The sequence below is a fragment of the Pygoscelis adeliae genome, unplaced genomic scaffold (genome assembly GCF_000699105.1).
Source record: "Pygoscelis adeliae isolate BGI_AS28 unplaced genomic scaffold, ASM69910v1 Scaffold131, whole genome shotgun sequence".
Lineage (NCBI taxonomy): Eukaryota > Metazoa > Chordata > Aves > Sphenisciformes > Spheniscidae > Pygoscelis > Pygoscelis adeliae.
Window position 1 is genome coordinate 1,622,845 of NW_008824058.1, and position 12,536 is coordinate 1,635,380.

The 12,536-nt window shown below is 43.1% G+C and overlaps 1 protein-coding gene across 1 annotated transcript in view; it reads right to left on the reverse strand.

Moving 5' to 3' along the window:
- Positions 1-12,536, reverse strand: part of GALNT13 (polypeptide N-acetylgalactosaminyltransferase 13) — a 139,154-nt gene that overhangs the window by 6,289 nt on the left and 120,329 nt on the right. Inside the window, exon 11 of the mRNA XM_009334034.1 lies at positions 7,796-7,930. Coding sequence (XP_009332309.1) covers positions 7,796-7,930 — 135 coding nt within the window. The remainder of the gene's footprint in view (positions 1-7,795; positions 7,931-12,536) is intronic.

The following is a 12,536-nucleotide window of genomic DNA, read 5'->3' on the forward strand; positions in this document are numbered from 1 at the left end:
GGGGAGACCTCATGGCTCTCTACAACTACCTGAAAGGAGGTTGTAGCAAGGTGGGGGGCGGTCTCTTCTCCCAAGTAACAGGTGATAGGATGAGAGGAAATGGCCTCAAGTTGTGCCAGGGGAGGTTTAGATTGGACATGAGGAAAAATTTCTTCCCCGAAAGGGTTGTCAAGCATTGGAAGAGGCTGCCCAGGGGAGTGGTTGAGTCGCCATCCCTGGAAGTATTTAAAAGATGTGTCAATGAGGCGCTTAGGGACATGGTTTAGGGGTGGACTTGCAGTGCTAGGTTAATGGTTGGACTTGATGATCTTAAAGGTCTTTTCCAACCTAAATCATTCTGTGATTCTAAGTTAGTTTGACTACACCGAGTCCAGCTGGTCCCAATAACTTCAAGAAGAGAAATAGTCACAAAGTCTGTAATTGTTTGAAGGATGCAGACCAGTAGATGTGACACTGATGATGCAATGTGTATTCACATCATTTGTGAACAGAAATGAAAGGGCTTGGTGAAGTATGCAGTCAGCAGAAGAAACAAGCCAGTTGTTCACATAAATTGTGTCCATGTGCTCATGTGCTTCTCTGCCATCAATCTTTATGCCGTATGCTGGGGAATGCGTCTTTTCTCTATTGATGTTCCCTGCTCCCGCTCCCCGGCTAGCAGCGGGACTTCGCCGTTCCCTAGCGAGCGCAGATGAAGCCGGGGGAGCGGGCAGGGACCCCAACGGCAGCCGGCTCATGTGGGGGGGGATGCGCGGGCGGGCTCGGGGCTGCACACACCTCCGGCTCCGCGGGCACCAGCATCCTCCCGCGCACACCACCGTCAGCATCCACCTTCCGTCAAATCACTCTTCTGACGTGATGTTCCCGAGTTACCAGTCTGACACGTATATTCTGTATATAGCATTGGCAGCCTGAGACCGTATAGCGACTACCTGAATAAGCAAGGTTTGGCATGCTGGAGTAGTACCTACGGAAAGGCACTAAGTCACGTCACTTTTACACAGCACTGCTAGGGGAGCGAGCGAGATGCGCTATTCTAGGGTTTGGTACAGGGGCTGCAGTTGTTACCAAACTTACCTCAAAGCTATATTCCCATTTACCAGCATACTGACGGAAGGGGAAAAAAAAGGAAATAGGAGTCAAACAGTGACTCAAGAAACATTTTTTGTGAAGACCCTCATCTCTCCGTGAATGCAAATTCAACAGCTTTGTACAGACACGGTGTTTAGTGATAAATAACAGTAAGTACGCAAGATCAAATCCTGACATCATTATTCATGCATGAGGAAATGAAACTATTTTCTATCAGATGTGACATATGTACAGGGTTGTTTTTTTTCCTGAGATCGTTCACGTGTGTTACATGTCATAAGAGTTCACCACACTGTACATACTGAAATTTGGCTGGATGTCACTGGGCAGCACAACGGGAGTCACCAGGTACATGGGCACACACCTGGACACGCTCCGCACAGCTTTCAGCCTCAACCCGACGGATCTGTCTGGCAGCCAAACACCAACTGTATGTACCTCCTGCACAAACACCTCCACCAAGACCAGTGCCCCAATACAGGGGGGAAACAAACAACCAGCTAATTAACAAAATTGGAAAAACGGGTTTCCTTAGACGAGCAAGATCACACGCTGAGGGAGCAACTCTGGCTCCAGCCCGTCATAACTCCCAGATCTCTTTCTGCTGATCCACCGCCTCGTTTCCCACCCCCATTCCAAAGCAAACAGCATTTATGCATTATAAATATGTTATAAAACACATGCTGATAGGAAGCCTTTGAAAGCTGGGAAATTCTAACTTGGCACGTCCCATCGATACAGTTGATTTATAGAGCTGCCCTTGCAACGGAATGGGCAGCTTGGGAAAGGGCCAGGAATCTTAATGTGCTGTTCAAGAAGTAGGAAAGAAAAGCATTAAAATTCAATAATGGAAGGCAATGGATTAAAAAAAAAAAAAAGGAGACGAAAAAACAAAAGAATTTCCTGTCAAGATGTAAAAACATGCAGAAAAAAAAAAGTTTAAAAATGCTATAAACTACTATCACCTGAAGTGTTAAAAGCCATTTTGCATTAGAAATGGAGAGAGTGGCACAGGCTCGGGTACCCTTCCTGGAAATAGCTCGTTCGGGTGATCCGCAGGCTGAAGCTCATCGCTGTTGTTGCTCCTGGTGACAGCAGGTTTCTTTATTTACTGTTCCCTTAAATCCAGACTACACCATTAACATTTTGTGCATATAAGGGCTTCTTTTTAGACCATATAAATTTTAATATCAATATTTGGCTTCTTGTTTTCTTCTACAGGTAATACCTAAAGTAATTTATCCCACTGGGTTAAGAAAAAGATGCAGCTCAGTAAAAACTGCCTTAGGAAAGCTGTAGGAAACAGCAATGGAATAAAAGGTTTAGGCAACCCTGCGTGACCCATGGGGCCAGACCTGGCAGCCCCAGAGCCACAGCCAGCGCGTGGCAGGCTTCAGTCAAACTGAAAAACAGAATTATGGAACACCAAAAAAATCAATTCTTGATTGCAAATTATTTTGTTTCAACATGGACTTCCATTTCATGTAGATACTAAAAGAGAATGCTGTATTTGATTCTTTTAATTGGGGCTTTGCAAAAAAAAAAAAAAATTCAACTTGCTTTTTAAGCTTGATGTAAAATATTCTCCATATTGCAAATTAAATAAGCAAGCAACGGGTTATTCACACAAAGTTACTTGAATAGCTTTTCTTCTTACACCAACTCTCTCAATTAGCAAATTATTATTTTATAGTAATAATACCGTCACTCGGATTGGATATTGCCGAGTTGCCACCACAGCCATGGCACATCCATCCTGCCTGCAGCTGTGAGCAACTCGCCCGAAATCTTACGCTGTGATTTAATGGGAACGGCTCACAGCAGTAGAGCAGCACTTGTGCCAGGTACCCAGTCCTCCTCGTTTCCCTGTAAGTTTTCTGATCCAGACGAGAAGCGTTTCTGTGTTTCTATTCTGTTCTCCTATCGCTAAGCAGAAAGTTCGTAAAACTAATTTTTAAGGGTTTTTGGAGAAAGATGCAAGAATAATTTAGCGCTCTGACCATTCATCTAGGTACGTGACATGACAATAATCCCTCCAAATACCAGCTTAAATGTTTGCTTTCTTCAAGGTGAGAGCAATCATTTGGGAACTATAACGTTCCCTTCCATGCTATGTAATTTATCTACCTTTTTTAATTTTTAAGCCCATGTCATTTTCTTCAATGATGTTTTTCAGTGACATGACCTGAGGCAATCTGCTAATATTTAGTATCTCCTCAGTCACAACTGCTTTTGCTTAATAAAAAAGTATTTAAACTCCGTTCTGTGGTGTGGTTTGGTTTTTTTTTTTTCAAAAGGTGTACAAACCCTGACAAGTACTGCGTTATTTGTGAGACCTACAAAGACACCACCATCATTTTAACTCTACAAGACACAACGCAAAACACTGTTTCCATTCAATAACTTTGCTGACACGCCGTGACCAACTGTTTTATCTCAGTTATCAGCTGAGGTTCATCACAGTTTTAAGCGATACAATTCACACGGGCAGACTTTTTTAAGACGCTTTGGAAAACCTCACTACACACCCACCCGTCGGTCTGACCTCCTCTCCCCTAGGAGCAGATCCTCCGAACAAGAGTAACACAAAACCGAACAGCAAAAATCACGTTTCCAGCTGCCCAGGAGCCCGTGAATTCTGGTCGTTGCTGGAAACGCTGCTTCTCCCTCCAGCGCTGAAAGCAGGTGAAGTTCAACACAGCAGTAGAACAGTCGAACAGTAGAACACCTCTTTGCTGTGCCCATACCTCCACCGTGAGGTGGTGGGGTTTTTTTTGGGGGGAGTGGGTTGTAAATTTCTTTGCGATTAATCAAAATAATCGCTTTAGAACTATTTCCTGCGCATGAAAACCAGGTTCTTCCTGCTTTATGTGACTTTTCCCAAGATAACAGTAACCACGGCGGCACTTCTGACAGCATGCGTACGGGCTACAGTGACCACTTCTGCAAACTCTCTATATTTCTGAGTATTTTAATTCTACTTTATTCCCCTTGGGATCTCTTCCTCACCCTCTTTCAGTCCATGTCACCTGTTGCACTGAAAAAGCTTGGGGTGAATCCAGCACCCAAGAAGGCAAAGGCCCAGGGCTGAAGTTGGGGTCAATATCTAACTCCTCTCAGCTCTGCTGGTGCAGCTCAATTTTGGACCCAAAATACGAATGCCAATTCTTGTCCTCTCCTTCAGCAAGGGATTTTCTCCTCTGACAAACCGACTGATACCTTTCCATCCCTGTTTTATTCCAGCGTTTCAAGATAACCTGCATCTCAAGTGCAAGTAAAAATCTATTAACAATTCGAAGCGTTAAAAGCATTTTGCACAAATTCAGACACTTTTGGTATGAGAAAATGAGAAAAGGGGCTTTTTGAATAGCTTGCTTCAAACCAATTAAATCTGATACCTTCACAAATAGGTATGAAAACATTTGAGATTTACCTTTCTTATCACCACCACAAAACCTTCTCAGCTCCTTGTTTGTTTTTGAGAAGATATAAATGCTAGGAATATCTAAGGGAACTGTAATATTATTAAGGGATGTATAAATTCTTGGAAAAGACTTTCTATGATTTTATATATATTATATATTTCAATACCATAATTTAAACTAAACTAGAACATTATAGAAAAATTAGTTAACAGTATGTAAATCAAAGAAAATTGTCTGAAAGTCTCTATTGAGAAATCCCTTTTTATGATTATTTACATCTCTCATTGTACCTCCAGATGTGGCCGAGGCACTGCTGTCCATTACCAAGTCTTAACTCCTAAATACCTTTAACAGGAGGAGGGATGTGGTCTGTAACCACCATGCAACACCCAGAAACCACCTCCATTCAATTTCTGAATAAGGAAAGAGATGTACAAATGAGCGCAATTTCGCTGGAAAACCAAATGAATGGATACAAGCGATTCAGGCAACGTGTTGCAACTGTTTGTCTGGAAAAAAAAAATTAAAAAAAAAATCACAAGCCAGTTGTTTTCTCGGTAAAAAATACTGCATATTAGGTATGCGTTTGCATACTGCGTACAGGTATGGATTTGGAGGCTTCCCGCACTGCTCGGAGGCCACCAGGCAACCAAACTGGAGGAAGGCTGCACGAGCGAAGTGCCCTTCCCACGCAGCGGAGAAGGGGAGCAGGGCTCAGCCCCGCTGCACGCCGCCCCTCCGCACAGCCAGCCCCACCGTAATGCTAACACTGAGGGTCGGTTAATACACTAATAAACATATCATACGATTAATACGCTAATAGACATATCATAAATACCAATACCGTCATCAAAGGGAAGTTTGCAAGCTGAAGTCTGAATGTTTACAGAGTAGAACTGTTAACAAAAAAACCCCTTGCCAATAAATAAGAAGGTACATAGGGCAATGGGCTGTGTTTTATACGTAGAACCGACAGCAAAACCGGTGTCTCGGAGATCCCTTATATTAAAAAAATGGCCTATTTCTTTTTTATGAGCTCCATCTAATGGTTGATTTTGTTTTTACACAGCTACTTAGAAATTTTCCATTGTGGCTGTCTTACGCTGTACTTAAGAGAAAAAGACAGCACGTCTCCAATGTTAAAAGTAAAGAAGAACATATTTGTTTGAAAGAAATTATACTTTTCATGCAGAAAGGTAAAAGCAGCTATTTCTATGACATGTTGGAAATACTTTTTAAAAGACTTCATGTCTTTTAAATATGTCAGTATTTTTCTAGCTTTGCAGTAGCTTTCTACCTTTGCAGTGATGGAAATATGCCAATACTAATTTGGCATCTTTAAACTGAGAGTAGCAGAGGCGCGTAAGCGCAGACCATTGGGCAGCCAGAACCGTGCTCAATGAGGAAATTCATTTTCAGTAGCTTGTGCCTAAAATATTCAAAGGAAAGCGACCGGCAGTGTGATTTTTTTTCTGTCAGGAAGTATTGCCCTCTACACTTCTGGTAGAGAGAGAGCATTTGGCGAGGGACCTCGCCTTGGGCCACGTGCACGGCTATCGAACGGTGCCCGATATGTGGGAAAGGTGAGAGCCGGGGTGGGAGCGAGAGCATCCCCCAGCGTGCGGGTTCTAGCGGAGAGCTGAAATACAGGCTTGCCTTCTGCGCTATTTGTGCTTAGCTAGGACTGGGCTGTTGAAGCACATAAAAATAATACGAAAAATATTTTAAAAATAGTATTTCTTCAATATTCAAAATCTATCCTTTAAGGATAAATTAATACAAACTTGAGATAAACTCGAAAGATTCCAATTTAAGAGTCTGAAAACCTGATATTTTAAGGTGTAATTTAAAACAGAACCATGCACACCAGCGGGCAGAGGATGCTGCTGCTGTGCTATGAACAGGAGCGAAAGCGCGTGCTGCAGCAACGGCTGTCAGACCCAGTGAGACCCCCCCATGACCTCTCCAAACATAACCAAAAAGCCACCCCGGACCAAAGCAGAGACCTGCCTGGATTTGCTCGGGGCACCCGAGAGCGAGGAGGCATTCGCTCCCCGCCCGGGCTGAGGGCACCGTGCCCGTGGTGTCTGGTGATGTTTAATTTCCTGCGGAGATTGATCAGGAACCCGCGACACCGCCTCCGTGTCCTCGGCCACCGGTCAGCACTACGCTCCTGAGCTTCTATTTAAAACAATCTGAAACTGATTAAAAATCAATTATCATCTGCTTGCAGGAACGAAATGAAGGAGGATGCAAGAACTGAAATCTCAGGTGTTAATTGCAGGCATGAACATCCTCAAAAATACCTAAAAATTATCAAAATATGCATGCATTTTGTGCAAGAAGAAAAATAATCTTCTTTATTAAAGAGAAAATGGGTTTAAATTCAAATGTTAAACATAAGAACGCATCAAAAGTTACCAAAGAAATTGCACCTCTGGTAAGCATCGCTGTTGGTTTTCTGCTTGGCAGTTCAACGTTGTGCAACGGCAGGCTTGTTATGCTTTTTTCTTACCATAACATATTAGAAAGATCCTATCTTGAAGAAAATGCTAATACCTTTGTGTGAATTTCACCATGCAAAACTGCACATTCACGTTTCAAAGCAAAAGCTTAAAATGAATGTTTTCATTTTCATCTGCTGTTTCCTGTCTCATTTAAAAAGAAGAAATATTCGGCCATAAAATACTGAGCTATTTACACATACTTTGTATTAATTTTACTACCTCTCCATAAGCCACCAAATCTCTTCAAACTGCACTCCCTCTCAAAACCCAGAAAAAGCCACCTCCCATCCCACGGCAGCGTCAAACCGAACAGGTGACTTGGGTACGGAAAACGATTAAACACAATTTAAATCCAGAGCCAATAATCTTTACGAGCCAGCAGAAATAAACTGGAAAAACTGTAACTGAAAAATAAGTAAATCTTGTCTTCTACTTCATTTATATAAAAATGCAGAATGCTTCTTGAAGTTTGTAAGATGTAAAACAACGCCAGCTACTAGAAATGAGCTCGTTTAAACAATAATTGACTTCTTCACCCCTCTAAAAACACAATTTTGTGGAAACACAATTTAAAACCTGGCAGTCAGCTGAATCACTTTGCACTCCCGAGTCTGTGCTATGGCAGGAGCCACCGTCGGCACATCACGTCACCACGCTCCGGCACTCACAGACTCCCCGGTGATACGGCCATACGCTATCAAGAATAAACTCCTGGCTCTAAGGCCGCGGCTGCCCGGCGAGCGCGGGTGCTAGCACTGAGGCCTCGGGTACCTCGGCATCGTACTCCCAGAGCTGGTTCCCCCTCATGTGGTGGCACTTCAGCATGATGATGGGGCCGTTCAGCCTCGAGACGTCCAGGCACAAGTCGTCCGTGCGGATCTCTTTGTCAGCAGTGTAAGAAAATACCTGGAAACAGAAAACGATGGCAGTGACAAAGAATTAGCCAAAGTCCTAACCGACTGCTGATTCAGAATATGCCTAATTTCCCCTCCGGTGGAGCAGAACTGCTTTCTTCTCCAAACACTGAGATTTCACGAGAGTTTTGTGCAAGTTTCTCCACTAGTGAATGTCTGTCGTACGTAAGAGAAGGAGTACCATATTTAGGAAAGGAAATTTTATGGGACCAAGCCCTGGAATCACCCAGGCATACACTCACTTTTACCTCCTGGGAGTTCTACAGAAGCACGTAAATGTGATCAGTGTCTTCAGGAGAAATTTCACGGATCTTTTAATACAATGGATAAACCAAACCCATCATTGGAAAAACCCAAACTTCCCTAAACTAGTATCTACCTTAACTTTGGGTACCAAGGATTATCTGCGTTAAATGAGTATTTCAGAAATATCCAGACACTTAAAATTAGGAAATAAATTAAGACACGAGAGAACACTCCCTCAACAAACTTCTATCAAACCAGTTACAAGTTTCAGGGGGACTGTTGAACTGAACGCCTGCAGCGAGGAGCCAGTTGGACGAAACCCAGGCTGTGCGTGACTCTTGCGCCTGCAACATGTGCACGACAAGGATTTGTTCATTTACGGCTAACTACATACGAATACATTAGATGGTCTCACTGCGTTGCAGAGTCGCCAGGCAGCGCGGGCTGGGCTCTCGTGGCGTCACCGCTGAGGCCCTGCAGTGGGTTCAGGCTGATGGGGAAGCTCGCTCAGTTAGAGCTCAGCGCTTTGCGGGTGGGTTTGGGAGCTGGAAAAGCGCTAAATCACTGCGACTGCAGTTCCTTGGTAACTTTAATCCGCCGTGGGGTCTCCAGCCATCCCTCCCGCACGCTCCTCACCAGCCACACAAGGAGCGAGGTCCACTGCCCGGAGAGGGATGAAAATGTGGAGACCACAGGAGAAGGCGGAGGAAAGGAAGGAAGGTGGCAGAGAACTGCAAGCAGTTACACCAGATTACATGGCCTGGACACATGGGAAGTATCTCTCTGCTCCTAAGCCACTGCTCACAACCTCCATAATATTGCTGGCCCCAGCACAAAAGCTCCTGAAATGGCCTTAGGGAACAGCCTTGGGTCTGTACTGCCTCATGCTTTCCTTGCAGAAAATCCTTTTCGTAGCAGAAAGTGAATTATTTCCGTTCTGTCCCCTCTCCTCAGCAGAAGGAGACCAGAGAGCAGAGCCTCAGCGTGCCCACCAGGATCCGCCATCCCACTGCAGACAGCATCTGGTCTGCTGCTGGAGCTCACACAGCTGCAGTACCACCGCGGTGGAAACAGAAATAGGAGAAAGTTTGCAGTTAATAAAATAATGTCAAGACCGTGACAAATGATAGAATTATGATGTCCCGTTCAGGTTTTGATGAGTATAAATCTGTATCTACACCTCCAACGGAGAAACAGTGCTGTCAAAAATACGCAAAATATTCACTTATGTGGCAACGCTTAAATTAACAGAGAAATATAATAAAAGCACAGACAAATACAGCATATGTGGACATACAACTCAATTACTTGGTGATTTCCGAGTTCCTATACAACGCATTCCTCTTGTAAAAGGACTACAGTATAATTAAAAGAGCCGAGACTGAGATCTGAACCACAAATAATGCAGTGCCCCAGGGGATGCCTATCCGTTGAGACTTCCAGTGAAACATTAAATTGTACTCAAGGAAGAAGAATCAATCAAGCAGCAAACGAAAACTTTTTCAGTGAATTAAGCAGAGGGCGGGAGATACCAACGTCACCTGGAAACACGACGCTGTGCAGTGGGGCACTAGTAAAGGTAATTCTCCCCATGTAACTCTTAAAACCTATACACTGCGCAAAGCAGCCAAGGGAATAAAGGCAAGGATTTTGAAGTTGGAGGTTCAGACAGATCTCTCAGAGCAATCACGGAGTACGAAACCAGCATGCCAAGGTGGCAGGGGAGCAGCCAGGTCCAAACCAAAGCCGTGAGGGAGAGCAAGAGCTGCTAGGATCAGTGGTCTTTCCATTTTCCAAATTTCTTATTCACCGCTCGCCAGCCACTTGTCTGGGTGAAAATCTGGGATCCAAAGGTATGGCAAAGCACCAGCTGCCTTTTGCATTTATTCATCCAGTGATAAATCACCGAGATCAAATCTGAGGGTCTCAAAGTGCTGCTTTCACTTAAAAACACATCAGCCACAGGCCAATACTCGGGCTTCTCTCCAGGGGCAAGAGAGACTTTTAAATATTAACCGGCCAGCGCTGTGCTGAGATCACACTCCGAAGCATGCTGTCCTTTGGGAAGGGGATAAAATGAGTCCACGGCACATCAAAAATGCCACTTTGTGTTCGTATGGGTATTTTCTACGTTTCCTTTCCCCACTTCTCTGTGTGCAGAAGCAAGTCCCACAGCCTTTAAAAAAACCGTATAACCTCTTTTCTGTTTTGCAAAGCTGAGTCTTGCCAAAGTGCTGAAAACTCCGTGTATGTACTAGCTTGTTCCGTTACATTCTGGAAGTATTTAGAGAAGAACATTGTGGCTGCGGGCTGACCGAGGAGGAGACACGGGTGTCATTTTGAAAAGCAGCTCTGACTGTGTCCATCTCCGGCACATCTCAGCGAGAACTAAAGCATCCACAGGTACTCGAGTATGCTAAATGCATGGCAGTAGAAGCAGTTTTTTCAAATTTTCAAATTCATACAAGCTGTCACACATGCACTTCCCAAGTTTCAGTTTGTGTCCTGAATCTGTGTGTTTTTTCCAACTGTTGTTTTTTTTTTTTATAGTAAGATGTCTGCCTACACCTTGTCCCTGGTAAGTAAAAACCAAACACTGATGAAAAAGGTCTACATTTGATCAGACTGATCACTGGTTTGTTTTGTAGAGGTCCAACAGATGTACATCCTCTTGATCAGATGAGCTGATATTAGCACGTCAGGCTAAGTTCATGGAAGTGCGTAAGGTTGCAAAAAAAAAAAAAATAAAGTCAGGATCATTTGTGAGGTTTCATCAAAAATTGTATAAGAGCAGTCCCCGTTCTGGACTAAACTGAAGTCTGAAGGTTTTATAAAAAATTATTCAACTGTTTATGACCTTCTCATTTATATTAACATCTGAAAATTCTTCTCAAAATAAAACAATGCAACAACAAAATCAACCTTCTTCAACCATTCATCAAGACCTCCAAAAGTCCCCTTCCAGTACACTGTTTTGAAATTATTTTTGGAATAATAAGCACAGAAGTCAAGAAGGAAGAAAATTTGGGAGAAATTAAACAACCTAAAATAGGTTCAAAAAGACTATTGGTGCTATAACATTAAGCTGTGATACCTATAAATAACTACATAAATATATACCTATTTGTTGGGAGGGATATCTCTCTCTCCCATAGACACGTTTATTTCATTTGTAAGTAAAACATGCCCTCCTGTCCAGCGGTGCTACTCATCCTGAGTGCACTGCTCAGTATTCAGACTCCAAGCGTCCCGTCCTTAAAATCATCCTTCGTCAAAACTAGCCTAAGACTGGATCGGGGAGAGAAAGATATCATGTAGTTGAGGTATTGAAGACCTGGGCTGAAACAACCATTATTCAAACCCAGATACGATAATAACGTTCAGCTACAAGCTACCATAATTAATATTCAACAAGAAAACCTTTTGGGAGGGGCTTTGGTTTTTCCTTTAAACACCTTCAGCCAAAAACCTTACTTACTGAGAGAATACTGGACCTACTTGCCTGCTGTCATGCTGTAACTGGAACAAGAAACATGGCCAAATAATCTAATAATCTGAAAATCACCGATATCATTTGTAGCACAAAGCATCTCTCACTCGATGTAGCAGTTTGGGTTCAAGAATTACTCATATGAATATATTGTACAGACATTTCATCTTTTACTATGCTCATTATTACGAGATTTATCCATTACCATTTATCCTGAAGCAACTTCCAACTTTAATTTTCGACTTATTTGTGTTGGTTTTTTACAGTAAACATATTTGCATCAGGCATTTTATTCTAGCCTCAGAGACGTGTTTTTAGCCTCAGAGAGACGTTTTCTTCTGTGTTTTATAGAAAGCAAATACTTGTATTTTTGAAATGTATTTCCATTTGCATATTTCTCTTTCCTCTCATCTTTGATAATTGCAATCCACTGTTCCATTATATCTTTTGAAAGAATAAGTGATGTCTGAATTAACAATTACAGAGGATGGGTTTGAAAAACACGCCGTCTTAAAAAAGAAAAATGCATGCTAATTAAGACGATGTAAAATTATCAGGCTAGCATATTGCTACCATCCATATTAATTATAGATATAATTATATTAATGCCATATAAAAATAGAGGGTGAGGAACATGTTGCCTTTCATAGCTAATTAAATAGTATATCTCACGCCACACATTGCAGCGCAAGACAGGAAAGGGCTTCCCGGGCAGGAGTCCAGTCTCCCGCTACCGTAAGCACCCACGTTCTGGGGACGCGACCGACCTCCCTGCCACGCTCTGGGGACGCGACCGACCTCCCTGCCACGTTCTGGGGACACGACCGACCTCCCTGCCACGCTCTGGGGACGCGACCGACCT